This window comes from Moschus berezovskii, chromosome X (genome assembly GCF_049115385.1).
Source record: "Moschus berezovskii isolate FMDL1 chromosome X, NW_MosBer_1.0, whole genome shotgun sequence".
Taxonomy (NCBI): Eukaryota; Metazoa; Chordata; class Mammalia; order Artiodactyla; family Moschidae; genus Moschus; species Moschus berezovskii.
This window is the reverse complement of record NC_142488.1, coordinates 149,627,500-149,648,783: the sequence shown is the minus strand read 5'-3', so window position 1 is coordinate 149,648,783 and position 21,284 is coordinate 149,627,500. Positions and strand designations below refer to the sequence as shown.

Genomic DNA, 21,284 nt, shown 5'->3' with positions numbered 1-21,284 from the left:
AGCAGAGACAGGGAGCCACCCTCACATGGAGGCACTGGCACTGGACAGAGACACTGTCCCCCAGCAGAGTCAGTTCTCAGCCAAGCAAACAGCAACTCCATAGTGTTTCTTATTCTCCTTGTCCCCTTCCTTCCACAGGCCTGCATTTTGTCACCTCAGAGGTATCGTGTAGTACTGAGAAGAGGATGGCGTGGGAATTCAGAAGGATGGACCATTGCATGGGGTGGGTGGGAAGGGCAGGGACTCCAGAGGAAATGAGATCAGGCCTCTGAGCCCACCCAGGCCCTAACTAGCAGATGGTCTTGGGAAGATGCCCAAGCCCTGTGGCCTCAGTTCTTCATCTGGGAGGCGAGCGGGTGTGTGGAGCCCCGTGTGTTGCATTGAAGGATGGGCCTGAGGGACAGTACAGAGCTCGCAGGGCCTGGAATCTGTTGGCACTGTGATGACAGGATGGGAATCTCGCACATTTTTGCCACCAAACATTCCTCCACTCTCCACTGTGGAGGCTCTTTTGTGGTCCAGGCATATCAGAGAATATGATCCTCAATAGGACGTGGAATAGCTAACCAGCCAAACAGGATGTTTCATAAACAAAACTAAGAAACTTTTCTACTTAGACCATAGTGGACCATAGTGTCTGTCGCTCAGTCATGTCTGACTCTTTGCAATTCCATGGACTGTAGCCAACCAGTCTCCTCTGTCCGTGGAATTCTCCAGGCAAGAATACTGGAGTGGGTCACCATGCCCTTCTCCCGGCAATCTTCCTGACCCAGGGGTCGAAACCAGGTCTTCCACAATGCAAGCAGATTCTTCATCATTTTAGCTACCTGTTAAGACCCATTTCCAGTTAGAGGGCCTGTTAAATTTGGGTGTAGAGGAGTGTTCCAGCAGGACCCAAGATGCTATAGGAAATAGAAGCAAGAATCACTCTCGGCCTCTGCCTCAGCTTGTCTTCCATCCAAACTGTTATTTTCCTTCATTGCAGCTGCAACAAAGGTTGATTTCTTGATTTCGGTGGGCAAACACAATCAAGATAATGTAAAGCTAATTAACACCTTATCATCCGGATCCCCTGGACCAGGAAAAAGAGGGTAGTTTCATTGATTTCTTGGGCACCACTTCAAGGGAGTGCGACCAAGTTCTGCAGAATTCCTAGCAGATATGGGGTATGAAAACACCTCATTTGGCCCTGTGATCAACAGCAATGCGACAAGAGCCAGGGCCCCTTCCTTCCTGCCCAAGAAAGAGATCTCTCTGGACTTTATGCAAGACACAAAAGGACACTTCACAGCAATGATCCATTTCACAATTTCCCATCACCCCCAAGACACACTGTCTGCACGTCTGAGGGCTGCCACCACCCAGCCTCATCATGATCACCTTCCACAGAAGGAACCCAGCTTTCCAAAGCCCCAAACCACCCTGGCTCAGGTGCCGACACTCCAACGCTCCTCCTGTAACCCCACCACCCCGCCCTGTGTTGCATGGTTCATTGCGACTAGGGGATGTCTTTCCACCTTCCTCATGTGACAGCAGCTCCTAGACCATCGCTCTAGGTGTGGGAGTGTCCTGTTTCTCCTAGTGTCCCCACTGCTAACACAGCATTTCACAGAGCAGAGGCTCCATAAAGGTCTTCGAGATACATGAGCCAGTGAGCGGGGGGCTCAATTAGTTATCTGTTACTTCCTAAAATAACCCAGGCAAATCCAAAGAAACAGAGATAATGTAGTTTTTGAAAATGACACACAAGAAGGACAGAACCATGATTTCACTACGATTGCTTTTATCATCTAATTCTTCCCCCATCAATATTACTGCTAAGTAAGCTCACTTTTCCAAAACAGTTCTAATTCCAATTCCATTGCATCCTGTTCAGGACCACAAAACACAATGGAAGAGTTTCCAATCTCTTTTACAAAACAACAAAACTCTTGTTTTCGAACTGGATAAGTACAAACACACTGTGATCACATCATTCACAAAGTTAAGACACTGAAGTTTATTTAGCCTTCTATGACAACAGTCAACGTTTGAAAGTTCTCTGAGGAAAACAGATGAATCTCCATGTCACCATAGAGAACAGGAACCCAAAGATGCTATACACCAGTTTCCCCAACTGGCCTGAGCCAGCACTTCTGAGAAGGCTGGCCGCTCCTTCTTCAGTCACAGAGGGAAGGATCACCTGGATGATGCTCTGGCTCAGGATGCCTCATCCTCCTCCCTTGCAGCCTCTGTAGATGAGTACGAAGACCCTCAAAGCCCTTTGTTTGACCCTGAGCAGAAATGCCATGGCTTGCCACTTGCTGGTCTCCGCATAGGCCTGGGGACCCCACAGGAACTCAGAGTGGGCAGGGTGACTGTCAGGCACCTGTCAGTATTCCAGGTACCCCTCCCGCACCCACATTTGGGTCAGCAGCTCACTGGACTCCCCAAAGACGCAGTGCTCACTCCCAACATAAACCCCCATCCTGCTGAGTGCTTCCCCAGACCTCCTCAGGCGCACAGTCTGCATTCCATATGATGAGGCTGAGCACCAGCACCAGGAGGCCGGCCTTGAGCAGGCCCTGCCCGCCACTCTGCATCTCATGCAGTTGAGGCCCAGGGTGGGCACCATGACGTTGATGTGCTGCCTGGCATCTACCTCCTTCACTTCCATGCCAAAGTCCAGCTGCATTCATTTTAAGGCTTGGCTGAAAACCACTGGGAAGTGCTCCTGTTTATCCTTGAAGACCTTCTTCAGCATTTCTGCCTGGGAGGTCAGCTCCTTGGCTCGATACGTGAGGAGCAGGAACTTCATCAGGTTAGCCATCATCTTATTCAGAATTTCTTGGGGCAAGGCCTCCACAGGAGTGGAGGAGGATGCTGGGTGGTAGGAGGCCAAGTGGGATGTGGCCTCCCCTCACTCAGCCTCCAAGAGCTGTGCCTCCATTGGATCCTGGGCCTCGCCTGGGTCCTGAAGGTCTTCTTTGGGCTTGCTCAGCTCACTCATCTTGACCACAAGCTTGATGCCTGGGATCAAACAAGACACGGAAGTGAGGCAGAGGTATGGATGGGAACCACGGTACTATGGGGCGAGAGGGCGTGTGAGCAGCCTCGGATGAGAAACGCATCCTGGGTGGTCTGACACGTCCACTTATAGGTCTTCTCTTGAGGGGTGCTATCAGACCTCAAGGGGTGCTCCTCCTGGAAGGCCAGTCCACTGGCTACCCAAAGGAGGAAATGTGGTGGCTCCCAGGGTGCAGTCAGCACAGCCTGAGATCTCTGGTGCTGACAAGGTGGGGGAGGATTAGGGCTTTCTTGGACCCCACTCTGTTCTGGGATGGGGAGCCTCTAGTACACACTCAGGGCAACCTCTCACCTTGACTCCTGATACTGCCTGGACTTCCTCTGCTCTCTCAACTCAGGACACAGGCTTCAGACCTCTGCCTTTGCCTCCTGGTTCCTGGAGTTCCTGTGCTAGAAATGGAGGGAACATCTAGGGGCTATACTGTGGCACAGCCCTGGGCCTTCTGTGATGGTAAGAGGGGTGGACTCAGTGAGTACATCTGGTTGTGTGGTGGGAGGTCCCCTGGGGCGCCCTTGTAGTGCTCACCACCTTTCCCCCTCTGGCACGGCCTGGACCCTCCTCTTTGGAGGCATACAGGGAAACTCAGAACAAGACCTGAGCCTGAACAGAAAGCACTGAGGGGCCCACATGTAATCGCACCTGCCAAGGGCCCCCCGCGGGTCCTAGGATGGGGAGATGCTCAGTCCTCAGGTCCCCCTCATGCCCTGCCTGGGCTCCCAGCACTGACCACAGGGGCGGGGGTCTGCTCAGTCCTCCCTCGGGGTTAGGGTTTCCAGCCTCTGCCGACCTGAAGCCTCTAGGCTCCACCCGAAAACTTTACCTCCCAAGGTCCCTAAGTCAGAGGTCAAGAAACTGCTCACCCTGTGCACCCTACTCTCAACCCTCCAAGACCATCCTGCAAGGGCCAAATCCCTACCTGTTGGGGTTTAACCACCTACGTCCTTCCTCGCATGGAGCCTGGACTCCAGGCAGGACCGGGGAATGTCCTGTCGACCATTTTGAGACCCCACATCTTTCATGAGATCCCCAGTCTCTCTGAGACCCTCATGTGAGGAAGGTAGACATGCCTAGTGTGCTCTTCTCACCCCAAGGTCTCCCAGGCATGACTACAGGGGCGGAAATCTGTGGGGTTCTGTCGGTCCACACGCAGGGTCCCCTCAGTCCTCCTTCAGGCACCTCATCTTGCCTCCAGGCAGGACCTGGGATGCTCACATCTCCCCAGCTGAAGCCCCACCCCTTATACCTCGGCCCCAGTCTCTCCAAGACTCGGATGTCAGGAACTCAGACCATGCCTGCTGCCCTCATCCTATCCCTATGGTTGCCCTGGACTGACAACAGAGATGGGCTTCTCTGAGGTCTCCTCTGATTCGTGTTCAGGGTCCTCTAGTTCCTCTTCAAGGTCCTCAACCTGACACCCCACAGGACTTGGGAATCGGCCCAACTGAGGCCCCACCCCATATGCAAGGTCTCCAGTCTGAGATCCCGATGTCAGGAATTGAGACCACGCACGTTGGGCTTATCCTACCCCACGGCCGCCAAGGACTAACAGCAGCTACAGGCTTCTCTGAGGTCTCCTCTGATTGGGGTTCAGGGTCCCCTCAGTCCTCCCTCAGAGTCCTCAAATGGAAACTCTGGAGGAGCTGGGCTTCTTCCCTCTGCTCACCTGAGGACACGCCCAATTTCCCAGGTCCCCAGTTTCTCTGAGACCTGGTATCAGGAAATGCAGCATGTGCTCATCCATCCTCTGTGCTCCCGGAGCCTTGATGTGACGGTTCCGCCTCAGGTCAACACTAGGGGCATCCCTGGATCTGCAAGGGCTCAAGATGAGGTCCCTTAGGGAGGATATAAGGAACCCTACAGATACCTACCCCTGCTGTCATCCCTGGGCGACCCTAGTGGTGGGATGAGCAATTGGCAGCCTGTTCTGACTTCCGCATCCATGTCTCAAAGACATTAGGCAACTGTCAGAAGGGGCAGGGCCTCAGATGGGCAGAGGGGAGGATCTTAGTTCTTTTGTTGGTCAAGGTTAGGACACTGAGGGGACTCTAGACCCCAGAGCAGAGTGGGCTCTGAGAGAGATGAACACATGCTGCATTTCCTGACACCCGGGTCTCAGAGAGACTGGGGACATGGTACAGGTGGCTGACTTCCTAATATCTGGATTTCAGACTGGTTCTAGTATAGGGAGTGGACTTCCTGTGACCCGGGTCTCAGAGAGACTTGGGTCCTGACATAAGGGATGGGGCATGAGTGGGGAGAGGAGAGAATCCAAAGTCCTACACACAGACAAGTTGAGGTCCCTGAGGGACGACTGAAGGGACCCCCGAGTGAAGACTTTAGGGACTCCAAGGTAAGACTGATGGAACCCCACTGATCCCAGCCCCTGTTATTGGCCCTGAGAGCCCTTGGGGTTAGAAGAGCACACTGGGTCTGCCCTGACTGCCTGAGATCCAGGTCTGTGAGACTGGGGACCTGGTGTGAGGAGCAGGAACCACAGTCGGGAGAGGGCAGAGACTAGATCCTACCGGAAGTCAAGGTGAACACACTGAGGGAAGACTGAGGGTAGCCAGATCTCAGAACAGAGGGATCCCTGGTCGTCCCTGGGCAGGATGACCTCGTGCCCCATTGCCTGACGTCCCTGTCAGAGAGACAGGAGAAAGCAGCAGAGCCTCCTAATGGCGGAGTGGACCACTTTAAGGTCTTGCCTGGAGTACAGGCTCCACGAGAGGAAGGACCAAGGCAGGTAGACCCCAACAGAGAGGGATCTTGGCCCTTGCAGGAGGGTCTTGGAGGGCCCAGAGTGGGGTGAGCAGGGTGAGCAGTTTCTTGACATCTGGCCTAAGGACTTCATGAGGTGAGATTTTTCTGGTGGAGGGCAGATGGCTTCAGGTCAGCAGAGGCTGGACACCCCAACCCTTATGGAGGACTGAGCAGGCTCCCACCCCTGTGGTCAGTGCAGGGAGGCCAGGCAGAGTGTGAGCAGGAGTTGAGGACCGAGCATTTCCCTAGCCTAGAACCCACGGGATTCCCTGAGCAGGTGTGGCCTCATGTGGGGCCCCTCAGCACTTTTTGTTCAGGCTAGGGTCTTGTTCTGAGTTTCCTTGCAGGTCCCCAGAGTGTAGGGACCAGGTCATGCCAGGGGAAACATGAGCACTGCAAGGGAGCCCTGAGGGGACCTCCCATCACATAAAACTGAGGGGACCTCACAGAGTCCACTCCTCCTACCATCAGAGAAGGCTCAGGGCTGTGCCATAGGATACCCCTGAGCTGCCTCCTCCCTTTCTCTCACAGGAGCTCCAGGAACCAGGAGGCGAAAACAGAAGTCTGAGGCTCGTGTCCTGAGGTCAAAGAGAAGAGGAGGTCCAGGCAGTACCAGGAGTCAAGGTGAGGAGGGTTCCCTGAGTGTGCACCAGGGGCTCTCCATCCCAGAACAGAGGGGACCCCACAAGGGCCTAATCCCACCACCTTGTCGGTTGTGGAAATCTCAGACTGTGCTGACTGAACCCTGGGGAGACACCTTACTTCCTTCTTCAGGTAGTCAGGGGACTGGTTGCCCCGGAGGTTTGCCCCGGTGAGGTCTGAGAACACCTTTCAAGAGGAGATGTGTAAGTGACCTGTGGCCGCCCAGGATGTGGTTTTCAGCTGAGACTGTTCACAGCCACTCTCTCCACCATCCAGGCCTGTGGTCCCCATATGTCCCCATCCGTCCCCCAGCCTCACTCCTGCCTCATGCTGTGGTTTGATCCCAGGCATCGTGCTCATGGTTGAGATGAGTGAGTTGAGCAAGCCCGATGAAGAACTTAGAACCCAGACCCAGGGCCCAGTGGAGGCCCAGCTCTTGGAGCCTGAGGCGGGGGAGACTTCATCTACTCCCCCACCAGTCTCCACCGTTGTCCCCGGTAGCTTTGAATGAGATGGTGGCTAACCTGATTAAGTTCCTTCTGTTTAAGTATCTGGCCAAGGAGCTGACCTCCCAGGTGGAAATGCTAAAGAAGGTCCTCAGGGATAACCAGGAGCACTTTCCAGTGGTCTTCAGCCAATCCTCGCGGTGCCTGCAGCTGGTCTGTGGTGTGGAGGTGAAGGAGGTGGACCCCAGGGAGCACATCTACATCATGGTGCCCACCCTGGGCCTGCTCTATGATGCGATGCTGAGCGGTTGGCAGGGCCTGGCCAAGGCTGGCCACCTGGTGCTGGTGCTCAGCCTCATCATATGGAATGCAGACCTTGCCCCTGTGGTCAGTGCTGGGAGCCCAGGCAGGGCATGAGGGGGACCTGAGGACTGAGCATCTCCCCATCCTAGGACCCGCGGGGGGCCCTTGGCAGGTGCGATTACATGTGGGCCCCTCAGTGCTTTCTGTTCAGGCTCAGGTCTTGTTCTGAGTTTCCCTGTATGCCTCCAAAGAGGAGGGTCCAGGCCGTGCCAGAGGGGGAAAGGTGGTGAGCACTACAAGGGCGCCCCAGGGGACCTCCCACCACACAACCAGATGTACTCACTGAGTCCACCCCTCTTACCATCACAGAAGGCCCAGGGCTGTGCCACAGTATAGCCCCTAGATGTTCCCTCCATTTCTAGCACAGGAACTCCAGGAACCAGGAGGCAAAGGCAGAGGTCTGAAGCCTGTGTCCTGAGTTGAGAGAGCAGAGGAAGTCCAGGCAGTATCAGGAGTCAAGGTGAGAGGTTGCCCTGAGTGTGTACTAGAGGCTCCCCATCCCAGAACAGAGTGGGGTCCAAGAAAGCCCTAATCCTCCCCCACCTTGTCAGCACCAGAGATCTCAGGCTGTGCTGACTGCACCCTGGGAGCCACCACATTTCCTCCTTTGGGTAGCCAGTGGACTGGCCTTCCAGGAGGAGCACCCCTTGAGGTCTGATAGCACCCCTCAAGAGAAGACCTATAAGTGGACGTGTCAGACCACCCAGGATGCGTTTCTCATCCGAGGCTGCTCACACGCCCTCTCGCCCCATAGTACCGTGGTTCCCATCCATACCTCTGCCTCACTTCCGTGTCTTGTTTGATCCCAGGCATCAAGCTTGTGGTCAAGATGAGTGAGCTGAGCAAGCCCAAAGAAGACCTTCAGGACCCAGGCGAGGCCCAGGATCCAATGGAGGCACAGCTCTTGGAGGCTGAGTGAGGGGAGGCCACATCCCACTTGGCCTCCTACCACCCAGCATCCTCCTCCACTCCTGTGGAGGCCTTGCCCCAAGAAATTCTGAATAAGATGATGGCTAACCTGATGAAGTTCCTGCTCCTCACGTATCGAGCCAAGGAGCTGACCTCCCAGGCAGAAATGCTGAAGAAGGTCTTCAAGGATAAACAGGAGCACTTCCCAGTGGTTTTCAGCCAAGCCTTAAAATGAATGCAGCTGGACTTTGGCATGGAAGTGAAGGAGGTAGATGCCAGGCAGCACATCAACGTCATGGTGCCCACCCTGGGCCTCAACTGCATGAGATGCAGAGTGGCGGGCAGGGCCTGCTCAAGGCCGGCCTCCTGGTGCTGGTGCTCAGCCTCATCATATGGAATGCAGACTGTGCGCCTGAGGAGGTCTGGGGAAGCACTCAGCAGGATGGGGGTTTATGTTGGGAGTGAGCACTGCGTCTTTGGGGAGTCCAGTGAGCTGCTGACCCAAATGTGGGTGCGGGAGGGGTACCTGGAATACTGACAGGTGCCTGACAGTCACCCTGCCCACTCTGAGTTCCTGTGGGGTCCCCAGGCCTATGCGGAGACCAGCAAGTGGCAAGCCATGGCATTTCTGCTCAGGGTCAAACAAAGGGCTTTGAGGGTCTTCGTACTCATCTACAGAGGCTGCAAGGGAGGAGGATGAGGCATCCTGAGCCAGAGCATCATCCAGGTGATCCTTCCCTCTGTGACTGAAGAAGGAGCGGCCAGCCTTCTCAGAAGTGCTGGCTCAGGCCAGTTGGGGAAACTGGTGTATAGCATCTTTGGGTTCCTGTTCTCTATGGTGACATGGAGATTCATCTGTTTTCCTCAGAGAACTTTCAAACGTTGACTGTTGTCATAGAAGGCTAAATAAACTTCAGTGTCTTAACTTTGTGAATGATGTGATCACAGTGTGTTTGTACTTATCCAGTTCGAAAACAAGAGTTTTGTTGTTTTGTAAAAGAGATTGGAAACTCTTCCATTGTGTTTTGTGGTCCTGAACAGGATGCAATGGAATTGGAATTAGAACTGTTTTGGAAAAGTGAGCTTACTTAGCAGTAATATTGATGGGGGAAGAATTAGATGATAAAAGCAATCGTAGTGAAATCATGGTTCTGTCCTTCTTGTGTGTCATTTTCAAAAACTACATTATCTCTGTTTCTTTGGATTTGCCTGGGTTATTTTAGGAAGTAACAGATAACTAATTGAGCCCCCCGCTCACTGGCTCATGTATCTCGAAGACCTTTATGGAGCCTCTGCTCTGTGAAATGCTGTGTTAGCAGTGGGGACACTAGGAGAAACAGGACACTCCCACACCTAGAGCGATGGTCTAGGAGCTGCTGTCACATGAGGAAGGTGGAAAGACATCCCCTAGTCGCAATGAACCATGCAACACAGGGCGGGGTGGTGGGGTTACAGGAGGAGCGTTGGAGTGTCGGCACCTGAGCCAGGGTGGTTTGGGGCTTTGGAAAGCTGGGTTCCTTCTGTGGAAGGTGATCATGATGAGGCTGGGTGGTGGCAGCCCTCAGACGTGCAGACAGTGTGTCTTGGGGGTGATGGGAAATTGTGAAATGGATCATTGCTGTGAAGTGTCCTTTTGTGTCTTGCATAAAGTCCAGAGAGATCTCTTTCTTGGGCAGGAAGGAAGGGGCCCTGGCTCTTGTCGCATTGCTGTTGATCACAGGGCCAAATGAGGTGTTTTCATACCCCATATCTGCTAGGAATTCTGCAGAACTTGGTCGCACTCCCTTGAAGTGGTGCCCAAGAAATCAATGAAACTACCCTCTTTTTCCTGGTCCAGGGGATCCGGATGATAAGGTGTTAATTAGCTTTACATTATCTTGATTGTGTTTGCCCACCGAAATCAAGAAATCAACCTTTGTTGCAGCTGCAATGAAGGAAAATAACAGTTTGGATGGAAGACAAGCTGAGGCAGAGGCCGAGAGTGATTCTTGCTTCTATTTCCTATAGCATCTTGGGTCCTGCTGGAACACTCCTCTACACCCAAATTTAACAGGCCCTCTAACTGGAAATGGGTCTTAACAGGTAGCTAAAATGATGAAGAATCTGCTTGCATTGTGGAAGACCTGGTTTCGACCCCTGGGTCAGGAAGATTGCCGGGAGAAGGGCATGGTGACCCACTCCAGTATTCTTGCCTGGAGAATTCCACGGACAGAGGAGACTGGTTGGCTACAGTCCATGGAATTGCAAAGAGTCAGACATGACTGAGCGACAGACACTATGGTCCACTATGGTCTAAGTAGAAAAGTTTCTTAGTTTTGTTTATGAAACATCCTGTTTGGCTGGTTCCACATCCTGCTTCTGCTGCTGAGAAGTCACTTCAGTCATGGCCGACTCGGTGTGACCCCAGAGATGGAAGCCCACCAGGCTCCCCCTTCCATGGTATTCTCCAGGCAAGAACACTGGAGTGGGCTTCCATTTCCTTAGGGTCATTTTCTATGACATGTCTGGACCAAAAAGCAGCCAATCCCATCCCACAGTGGAGAGTGGAGGAATGTTTGGGGGCAACAATCTGCGAGATTCCCATCCTGTCATCACAGTGCCAACAGATTCCAGGCCCTGCGAGCTCTATACTGTTCCTTAGGCCCATCCTTTAATGCAACACACGGGGCTTCATACACCCGCTCGCCTCCCAGGTGAACAATTGAGTCAACGGGGCTTGGGCATCTTCCCAAGACCATCTGCTAGTGAAGGCCTGGGTGGGCTTAGAGCCCTGTTTTCACTTCTTCTAGAGCCCCTGCCTTTCCCACCCACCCCAGGCCATGGCCCGTCCTTCTGACTTCCCATGCCTTCCTCTTCTCAGTACTACACAATGCCTCTCAGGTGACAAAAAGTCGGCCCACAGAAGGAAGGGGACAAGGAGAATCAGAAGCACTGTGGGGCTTGCTCTGTGCTTGCCTGAGAACTGACTCTGCTGGGGGCCGGTGTCTCTGTCCAGGCCCCCTGCCTCCATATGAGGGTGGCACCCTGTCCCTGCTGATGCCATGGGGCCTCCTGCCCATTGGAACCTGCAGGCTGACCAGATTCTCACTGAGCAGGAGAGAGGGAAGTCCTGACTGTATGGCCCCAGTGCCCACTTGGATAAGGTCCCTACAGGAGCCTCCTCTGATATGGGAGTGAAGGGAACATGGGCAGACACCTGAGGCTCCATGTCTCCCCAGCTACAGTGAGGGAGGGGAGCAGCTGGAGGGCGTCTGGGCTGGTGACACCAAGGAAGAGATGCCAAGTGCATGGGCAAGATTGCAAGGCTGAAAAAGTCAAGCCTTGAACGTCATGAGGGCTTGTGTGTGCACAACACAAGTGTCCCAAGCCACAGCTGACAAAGGTGTTCTCGGTGGGACAGAAACGCACTGCCAGGTCCTGGGTGGTACCTAGATGAGGAGGACCAGAAAAGGCAGCCTCATCATGACCCAGGGGGCGAGGAGGGACCCCAAGCATGGAAGGGGAATAAAAGGCCACCTAGTCAGGCTGCCTGCAGATGCCGTGACCTTCTATCCCCTTTGGAGGAGTCACCAGGGGCCCCCACCGACATTCATAGCCTCCAGAGTCATGTCACAGTCAGATGAACTGAATAGAAGGAAACCTGTGTTAACATGCTAAGCAGCAGAAAGACCATGGGGAAGCCCAAGTCGAAGCCTGGATCTCATCCAGGCCACCAGTCCTTAGGCCAAAAGGCCCCTGGGAGAGCTTCATCCACACTCTCTTAGCTCTCCCCTTTCAGACACCAGGGACTGGCCCTCACACAGGTCAAATGACCCTGCTACTGGCAGAACTGGGAGACAATGCCCAAGAGTCCTTGAAGTTTGCCTTTAAGGTGCCAGTCTGTTTCCTACACAGTGATTTTCAAGAACAGTGGCCCACAAATCCCAGAGAACACGCATCTCCAAGCCCACTTCTCGAATGTTCACGTGCGGTGATTATCACTTGGGTTTCACCCAATCCCACACCCGGACTCTCATACTTTTTCAAATGCAGGTAGATGGAGGCTTCCTTTGGTCACATCTAGTTCAACAAGTCAGACATGTCCCTGGGAGTGACTGTGTGTGAAGGAGGGCCCTTGAAAAGCACCTAACCCATAAGCCAACAAAAACATTCAATGGACCTGCCATTTGGGTAAAGGAGAACAGGTCCACAGTGGTGGTTGGGACAGGGGCAGGGGCAGAGAAGATCAGACCTGGCCTCGAAGAGGACCAATGAACTGCTTGTTTTCAACAGAACAGGCTGTGCCTTGAGCCCCCAATCAAGTACTTCAAAGGGAAGGTACCCAAGTAGACCCAAGTTGGACGTGGGCAGCCAGAACCGGAGGTAGCAGAAGCCCAACCACCCATTGACAAAAGGAAACAGGGCTTTCAAAGCAGCCTCCAAGGAGGCTGAATATGAGGTTCTGGGTAGGGGAGGGGAAAAGCACACGGAGGTGTTCCAAAAGTGATTATTCTAGGGCCACCAGAGTGGTGTTTTTGGGAAACATTGGAAACTGAAGACAACAGCCTGTGATCTGCAGTGGGAAACCATGTGGGGATGGGCAGAACTCGGGAGACTGCAAGCTCAGCAGAGCAACTGGCTTTGCCCTCCCACACAGGCTCCTGGGGAGTCTGTGTCTCGGGTGCTTGGGAACAGTCAGGTGGAATATGAGGTTGCTCCCACTGTGCTTGAGCACAGCCTTACTCTGGGGAGAGCTAAACCTGGGGGGCGGCGGGGGCAGGACAACAGGACTCTGACTTTGAAGCCATCTTGGAGATGCTTGGTGAAAGCAGGAGAGTGCCAGAAAAACATCTATTTCTGCTTCATTGACTATGCCAAAGCCTTTGACTGTGTGGATCACATGAAACTGTGGAAAATTCTGAAAGAGATGGGAATACCAGACCACCTGACCTGCCTCTTGAGAAACCTATATTCAGGTCAGGAAGCAACAGTCAGAACCAGACATGGAACAACTGACTGGTTCCAAATAGGACAAGCGGTACGTCAACGTTGTATATTGTCACCCTGCTTATTTAACTTATATGCAGAGTACATCGAGGAACGCTGGGCTGGAAGAAGCACAAGCTGGAATCAAGATTGCTGGGAGAAATATCTATAACCTCAGATATGCAGATGACACTACACTTATGGCAGAAAGTGAAGAGGAACTAAAAGCCTCTTGATGAAAGTAAAAGAGGAGAGTGAAAAGGTTGGCTTGAAGTTCAACATTCAGAAAACAAAGATCATGGTATCTGGTCCCATCACTTCATGGGAAATAGGTGGGGAAACAGTGAAAACAGTGTCAGACTTTATTTTTTTGGGCTCCAAAATCACTGCGGATGCTGAATGCAGCCAGGAAATTAAAAGAGGCTTAATCCTTGGAAGGAAAGTTATGACCAACCTAGATAGTATATTAAAAAGCAGAGACATTACTTTGCCAACAAAGGTCTGTCTAGTCAAGGCTATGGTATTTCCAGTGGTCACGTATGGATGTAACAGTTGGACTGTGAAGAAAGCTGATCGCAGAAGAATTGATGCTTTTGAACTGTGGTGCTGGAGAAGACTCTTGAGAGTCCCTAGGACTGCAAGGAGATCCAACCAGTCCATTCTAAAGGAGATCAATCCTGGGTGTTCATTGGAAGGACTGATGCTAAAGCTGAAACTCCAATACTTTGGCCACCTCATGCGATGAGTTGACTAACTGGAAAAGACTCTGATGCTGGGAAGGATTGGGGGTGGAAGGAGAAGGGGATGACAGAGAATGAGATGGCTGGATGGCATCACTGACTCGATGGACATGAGTTTGAGTGAACTCTGGGAGTTGGTGATGGACAGGGAGGCCTGGCGTGCTGTGATTCATGGGGTCGCAGAGAGTCGGACACGACTGAGCGACTGAATTAAACTGAACTGAACTGAGTGGACACCAACTAGAAGTCAACAAAGCCAGAAGTGGGGGAAGGATGCGGGGGCACCAACTCAGACAAAGCCAATCAGCACCCTGTGGACCCCATCTTCTTGATGGGACAGTCACCAGGGGACCATCTGACCCCTGGGGTCTCTCTTGGTGTTAATGGACCCAGGACTCACCAGGGCCTGGCCCTTCAGCAGAAGCGAGCCACAGGCCTGCACATTGTTAGTGAGGGGAGTGGAGCCAGGAGCACATTTGTCAACCCATCCAGGGCCTGGCCCCCTGAAACAAGGGGCCTGGAAGCAGATGGGAGCCTTTGCAGGCAACCTGAAACAAACTTTTCTCTACTTTCAGACAAGAGACAAGCTGGGATCCCATCTCCATCCCCATACCTCCCTCCCCCACAATGGGCCGGGGCTGCCTCTCCACATCACCTCTGTGACATCATGAAACAATTAAGGAAGCAGGCTACTTAATTGGCTGCCTGTCCCATGACCCAGATTCTAGAATCTCCAGAGAGTATTTATGGGGCACCCCGACCCTGGTCTGAGGCCTGTTTGCCCTGAGCATTCACTGCTTGGGTAGATAATGCTCCTGAGCTAGACTGGCTACATGAGTAGTCAGACTTTCCACAAGGCACAGGCAGTGCTGCTGGCCCCATCAACTGATGGGGAGCCCACAGCAGAGGACCCCCGTGATTCCTCCCTGGATCCAAACGTGGATTCAGGGAAGGCTTTGGAGAAGCAGGGTGACAAACCCGAGAGCCCAGATCCAGGCCTGCATGACAATCTGCCCCCACAGGGCCCGAACCCAGAAATGGCCAACGAGGAAGAGAACGCCGTCTTTGGGCTGTCCTTTCCCAGGAAGCTCTGGAGGATCATGGAGGATGCGACCCTCACCTCTGTGCACTGGAACGACAAGGGAGACACAGTGGTCATCGAGGCAGATCTCTTCCAGACGGAGGTCCTCCAGCGCAGAGGTGTGGACCAGATTTTCGAGACAGACAGCATAAAGAGCTTCATCCATGAATTGAACCTGTACGGTTTCAGGAAAATCCGCCTTTCGGGTTGCTGTGCAGGGAAGAAGAAGATGATGGTAACGCAGAAAGCCCTTCTGGGGAGACTAGACTAGATGAGCTGAGTGCTGGATGGGTTTCATTTCCCAGGAGAACATAGTTCTCGTGATAGGGTGGTTAAGGAAAGTGGAGAATGCAGGGTTTTTCATGTTCCACCACCCCCCTTAGGATCCACGGGTGTGAATCCAGACCCTGAGGCTCCATTTGATGTCAGGGAGGGCCAGTAACACCTCAAGCGAGGACAGCTGCAGGGTAGCTCTAGGGAGTGACATGCTAGGGCCTCATAACCCGCCAGAATGAAGAGACCTTGTCTCTATACTTAGGCATGGCCCGGACCATTGTGGGGAGGAGGGCAGCGAGGAACAGCTCTTCTCCCTTCTCATGGCTAAAGTGATTCATTTCCTTTCAGATCTACCGCAACTCCAATTTTCAGAGAGACAAGCCTCTCCTCCTGCAGAACATACAGAGGAAAGGCGACCCCAGAACAACTTCTCAGCCTGCCACCGGAACAACAGCGACCCCAAAGAGAAAGAAGCGAGTGGTGGCGACCAGATACTCTCCTCGACTCCACCACAATGAGTTCACCAGTGAGGCTGGCAACAAAGTCCAGAAGGGAATGCCAAGTACTCGCAGAACCCCCAGCCAGTGCTCATTTGTGTTCTCTGACCTTTGGTCTATGGGCAGTGTAGCCAGGCGGGCTGGGGGAAACCATTTCTCCAGTGAGGAGGGCAGCCCCAGTGGAAAGAGCACATCCAGCAATGCCACATCTGTGCCCCCAGCTACTTCTGGAAGGGACAGCCCAGGGGAACTGCCTGAGGGCCCCCCGGTATACCCAGATTACGAATCAGTGATGAATTTGTACAACACCTGTTACTCCATCCTGATGGCAGGCCTTTTAGTCATGGCCCCAGATGAGGCCCCTGAGTCAGAGGAGCAGGGAGATTCCTCAGATTGTAAGTGTGCCCTCTGTGAGCAGGTCAAGAATAAGCCCAATCCCTGAGAGGCCAGATTCCTGGGGATACTCAAAAGCACTCTCTTGTAATCAAAAATAGATTTCTGACACTATTAAAGTAAAGCAAAACTCCACTGGAGTAAATAAACAATCAAGGGAGAACTGCGAATCTGTGTTCTTTCTATCTGCCCATTGTATTCACACATGGCACAGGGAAGCCAGATGAGGCTGGGAACCCATGCCCCAGACAGGCTTCAGTCTAGTCCACATGGTCCCTTTTCATCTGAAACAGCAGCATTTCACAGGCTCATCCAAGGGTCTGACCCATGAGCCGTGTGCTGAGGTGAGCCCAGGACAGACTGGTCCCAGGGCCTTGCCTGCCATTCAGCAGATGGCCCAGTTGGGCTCCTGACCTCAGGAGTATCACCTTCCATGAGTCATACACCCTTCAGCAGAAGGGGCTCCTCCTGGGTCCCCCGACGGTGCCACAAGTTTCTGATCAGAAGCTGAGCATCCCAGCTCCTGATCCAGGCCACCACCCGTGCCAAGAGGCTGACTGGAAAGCAGGGTCACCCAAACTCCTAAGCGCCTTGCAAACCCATGACCCCAAACCCAAAGACAAGTACAAGGTTTCTACAAGGTGAACACCAGCCCTTGTCGCTCTGCCCTCACAGCTGTATTTAGGAGCCAGTCTTTGGACGTGAGGCGACCAGGCACCATGTCCAACACACACACTTTGAGAGCCAAGGGACACTTTACAGTAGGGCAAGGGTCACATGCAATGACACTCCACAGTCTTTTTTTTGGGCCTGTGGTCCTCTCTGCCTGCCGACACGCAGCCCGGACCCCAGCTTTCCCACATTACCCGCTGGACACTGTTCCAACATCAGGGAATTTGGACCAGAACAGAGAGTGAAAAACACTGACAAGTTTTCCAACAGCACATTTCTCTCAACCACCCAGACCCAGCAGGGCCAAACTGAGTGGCAATGTCATCATTTCATAAAGGTCAAAGTCCGGGAGTCTCTAGCTGAGTCCAGAGCAGCAATGCGTGAGGGGAGTCTCTGCCCCTGGCCCTGCACCAAGTGGGTGGGCAGAACTGAATCTGGTTCTGTCCGACTCAGACAGAACCAGATTGGCAAGTCCAGAGAGCAGCGGACTCTCACCATGTGCTAGTCTCTTGGTCACTTTCCTCTCGACAGCCCAGTCTGGACCGGCCTGCTGCCCAAAGGGGATCAGGTGCTAGAGGACGTCCACCTGGAAGATGTCCTCCCCCCGCTCCCTGGATGGGCCGCAATAGCCAATGGGGGTTGGCGAGTGCAGGTTGGGTATCAGGGCTTGATTCTCCAGCTCCTCCACCTGGTTGGGATCTAGGTTTTCTGGGCACAGCAAAGTGTCCCCAGTGACTATGAGGCCTGTGTGCAAAGACAGGACATAGAATGAGAACAAGGGCATTCAAAGTTGCACCTTCTTGAGACTAAGACCATGTCATGGAGGGAACCCAAGGTGAACTGGGTCCTCTGGCTGAGCATTTCAGACGGGCTCACCTCGGCAAAGGGAACTCAGGGCGAGGCCAAGTGAGGGAGGGAGAGAAATGAAAGGGAGAGGACTGGTGCTCCATGAACACACCAGGCCATGGGCAGCTCTCAGTCTGCCCACTGTAGGCCACAGGGACAGAGCAGGAGGGCCCCAGCGGGGGCCAGCAGATATCAGGTCCCCAAGGGATTTACCAGCAGACAGGTGTTACTGTGGGGCCTCACCCCTGGGGAGTCAGGAGACTTGCTCAGGCCCGGCTGCACGCAGTGTGGGTATGGAACCCAGGCTGGGTGCTTTACTACCTCTCATGGTCTCTGCCGAGCACACAGACACATGTGGGGACACACACACAGACAAGTGCCACGTGCAGACCTGGACCCGCCTCTACCTCAGAGCATCAACGGGGACTGAGGCCCAGAGAGATGGTAGGCACCTCGGGCCATCATCTCCCAGCCAAGGGATCCTTGCTGCTCTTCAGAAAAAACCTCAGCCCCACCCACCCCATCAACTGGTTTAACAGAAAACAAACAAGCACAACCTGGCTGGGATCCAGGGCAGCATCGGGGCTGTGCAGGCAGCGTGGGGCAGGGTGTCACTTGCCCACAATCAATCCGCGGCCGAACTTGTCCCTGTCTTGCAGCAAGGCCTGGGTCTCAGCGGATATCATCCCCAGCCTCTGCTCCAGCATCTCCCACAAGGCCATGTTCTCCCAGTCCCAGTGTGTGATGTGGATGGCCAGGGTACAGTGTCAGTGGCCACATAGCATGGGCCGCCACCGCGTCTCCAGGGTCTTGACACTGCTTAAGACTACACCCACATAAGGCTGTCCAAAGGACAGACAGCCAAACTTCATCTCCCAGGGCTCCCAGGGCCTCATGTGGCTGCAGAAACAGAATCACAAAGGCCACAAAGGCCGTGAGCCTGACACAGCGGCCTCCAAGCTTACAGTCCTGGGCTGGACTTCAGCCCCACACGCAAGAGCATCCTCCAGTCCTGCTGACACAGAATGCAGGGGTTCAGAGAGGGCTGACTCCTTCCATCTGTATCCATGTGGTCCACTGATAGGGGGTTGCTGACCAAGATGAACAGTCCATCACATGAAGTCCATGGCCTGATGGCTTCCTGGAGCACCAGCCCTCTCCTTTTCATTTCACTCCTTCCCTTGCATGGCCTTGCCCCGATTTCTGCCATAAGGGTGGTATCATCTGCATATCTGAGATTATTGATATTTCTCCCAGTAATCTTGATTATAGCTCATGCATTTCACATCCAGCCAGCATTTCACATGATGTACTCTGCATATAAGTTACATAAGCAGGGTGACAATATACAGCCTTGATATACTCCTTTCCTAATTTTGAACCAGTCTGTTGCTCCATGTCGAGCTCTAACTGTTGCTTCTTGACCTGCATACAGGTTTCTCGGGAGGCAAGGAAGGTGGTCTGGTATTCCCATCTCTTTAAGAATTTTCCACAGTTTGCTGTGATCCACAGTCAAAGGCTTTATAGCATGGTCAATGAAGCAGAAGTAAATGTTTCTCTGGAATTTTCTTGTTTTTTCTATGATCCAACAGATGTTGGCCATTTGATCTCTGGTTCTTCTGCCTTTTCTGAATCCAGCTTGTATATCTAGAAATTCTCGGTTTACATACTGTTGAAGCCTGGCTTGAAGGATTTTGAACATTTCGAGCATTACCTTGCTAGCACATGAAATGAGCACAATTATTCTGCAGTTTGAACACTCTTTGGCATTGCACTTCATTGGGATTGAAATGAAAACTGACCTTTTCCAGTCCTGTAGCCACTGCTGAGTTTTCCAAATTGCTGGCTTTGCAGCACTTTCACAGCATCATCTTTTAAGATTGAAATAAATCAGCTGGAATTCCATCACCTCCACTAGCTTTGTTTGTAGTGATGCTTTCTAAGGCCCACTTGACTTCGAATTCCACTATGTCTGGCTCTAGGTGACTGATCACACCATTGTGATTATCTGGGTCATTAAGGCCTTTTTTGTATATGTCTTCTGTATATTCTCACCACCTCTTCTTAATCTCTTCTGCTTCAGTTAGGTCCTTACCATTTCTGCATTTCAGGATTTAATACAACAGAGCTAAGATTTACTGAAAGGCAAGGCTGATCTTATTGCAGGTCATCCTCACATCCTGAACTGAGATCCCAAGGAACTCATGAAAGGTCTCTTCCAAATTGAGACAGTGGTTAAACTTCCACCTATTCATTTTTTGACTGTAATTGTTTGCTTGAGCCTGGTAAAAATACTGCTTTCCTTCTTAACAGAAATTTTACAAATCTAAGTGAGGAATATGCTCATTACTCTCTGTCATAGGCTGAATTTTGTACCCTGCCTCCAACTTCACATGTTGAGGCATTAACCCCAGCACTTCAAAATGTGCTTCTGTTTGAAAATAGGGACTTTAAAAAGGTAATTAACATTGAATGAGGTCATGTGAATGGACCCTAATTCATTCTGACTGTGGTTCTTATAAGAAGAGGAAAGTTGGAGACATAAAGGGACACAGGGTTGGGCATTCACAGGGAAGGTGCCATCTGAAGTTTCAGGATGGAGATCAAGAGAGGCTTTAGGAGAAACCTGACCTGATAACACCTTAATCTTGGACTTACAGCCTTCAGAACTGTCAGAAAATGAATTTCTGGGGCTTTCATGGTAGCTCAGTAGTACAGACGGAGAAGGCAATGGCACCCCACTCCAGTAATCTTGCCTGGAAAATCCCATGGACTGAGGAGCCTGGAAGGCTGCAGTCCATGGGATTTCTAAGAGTTGGACATAGCAGAGTGACTTCACTTTCACTTTGATGCATTGGAGAAGGAAATGGCAACACACTCCAGTGTTCTTGCCTGGAGAATCCCAGGGATAGGGGAGCCTGGTGGGCTGCTGTCTATGGAGTCACACAGAGTCGGACACGACTGAAGTGACTTAGCAGCAGCAACAGCAGCAGTAGTACAGAACCTGCCTGCTAATGCAGAAGACACAGATTCAATCCCTTATCTGAGAAGATCCCACATGCCTCGAAGCAACTACCCCATGCACCACAGCTGTTGAGCCTGTGCTCTAGAACTCGGGAGCCAAAACTATTGTAGGCTGTGTACACTAGAACCCATGCTCTGCAGCAAGAGAAGCCACCACAACGAGAACCTTGTGCACCACAACGAGAGAGTAACTGCCGCTCGCCACAACTAGAGAAAAATCTGTGCAGCAACAAAGACCCAGTTCAGCCAAAATAAATTTAAAAAATTATTTTTTAACAAAAGAAAATGAATTTCTGTTGTGCATGCTACCAAGTCTGTGACACTTTGTTCTGGCAGCCTTAGCAAGCTAATGCCCATTTCTTCTTTTGTACCTTTGCCTTTTCCTAGTGTTGGAACTCCAGAAAATTGCAATCTGCTTGAAGGAAAGGAGAGAAAAATATACTCTGGGGGAAACAACATATTTGCCTAAAATCTCTGTCTCTTGGCTTAATATTTGGGGGATTTTCTGAGGAAGACCTGTGTGGCAGATCCTTCCCATGTCCCCTCTGCCTCATGACTACGGCACGTACCAGCCAGACATTAAACTGCCAGCATCTCATCAGT

At 52.4% G+C, this 21,284-nt stretch overlaps 2 protein-coding genes and 3 pseudogenes across 2 annotated transcripts; 3 read left to right on the top strand and 2 right to left on the bottom strand.

The window, feature by feature from the left end:
• Positions 1-2,199: 2,199 nt before the first annotated feature.
• On the bottom strand, positions 2,200-2,989 carry LOC148773550 (melanoma-associated antigen 9-like; annotated as a pseudogene).
• A 3,992-nt stretch (positions 2,990-6,981) lies between these two features.
• Positions 6,982-8,081, top strand: LOC148773549 (melanoma-associated antigen 10-like). The gene is made up of 2 exons (XM_088834332.1): positions 6,982-7,302; positions 7,830-8,081. The coding sequence occupies exons 1-2, from the start codon at positions 6,982-6,984 to the stop codon at positions 8,079-8,081; spliced, it is 573 nt and encodes a 190-aa protein (XP_088690458.1).
• A 26-nt stretch (positions 8,082-8,107) lies between these two features.
• On the top strand, positions 8,108-8,897 carry LOC129564292 (melanoma-associated antigen 9-like; annotated as a pseudogene).
• Positions 8,898-14,725: 5,828 nt separating this feature from the next.
• LOC129564151 (heat shock transcription factor, X-linked member 3-like) lies at positions 14,726-16,188 on the top strand. Its single transcript, XM_055437845.2, has 2 exons — positions 14,726-15,208; positions 15,598-16,188. Exons 1-2 carry the CDS (start codon positions 14,726-14,728, stop codon positions 16,186-16,188), a joined length of 1,074 nt encoding a protein of 357 aa, XP_055293820.2.
• Positions 16,189-16,577: 389 nt separating this feature from the next.
• On the bottom strand, positions 16,578-18,529 carry LOC129564105 (EOLA-like protein; annotated as a pseudogene).
• Positions 18,530-21,284: the final 2,755 nt, after the last annotated feature.

Coding starts and splice junctions, on each gene's coding strand:
- LOC148773549 (XM_088834332.1), top strand. CDS start 6,982: ATGGTGGCTAACCTGATTAAGTTCCTTCTGTTTAAGTATCTGGCCAAG. Junction 7,303..7,829: donor ATGCAGACCTTGCCCCTGTG/GTCAGTGCTGGG, acceptor CCACCTTGTCAG/CACCAGAGATCTCAGGCTGT.
- LOC129564151 (XM_055437845.2), top strand. CDS start 14,726: ATGAGTAGTCAGACTTTCCACAAGGCACAGGCAGTGCTGCTGGCCCCA. Junction 15,209..15,597: donor CAGGGAAGAAGAAGATGATG/GTAACGCAGAAA, acceptor ATTTCCTTTCAG/ATCTACCGCAACTCCAATTT.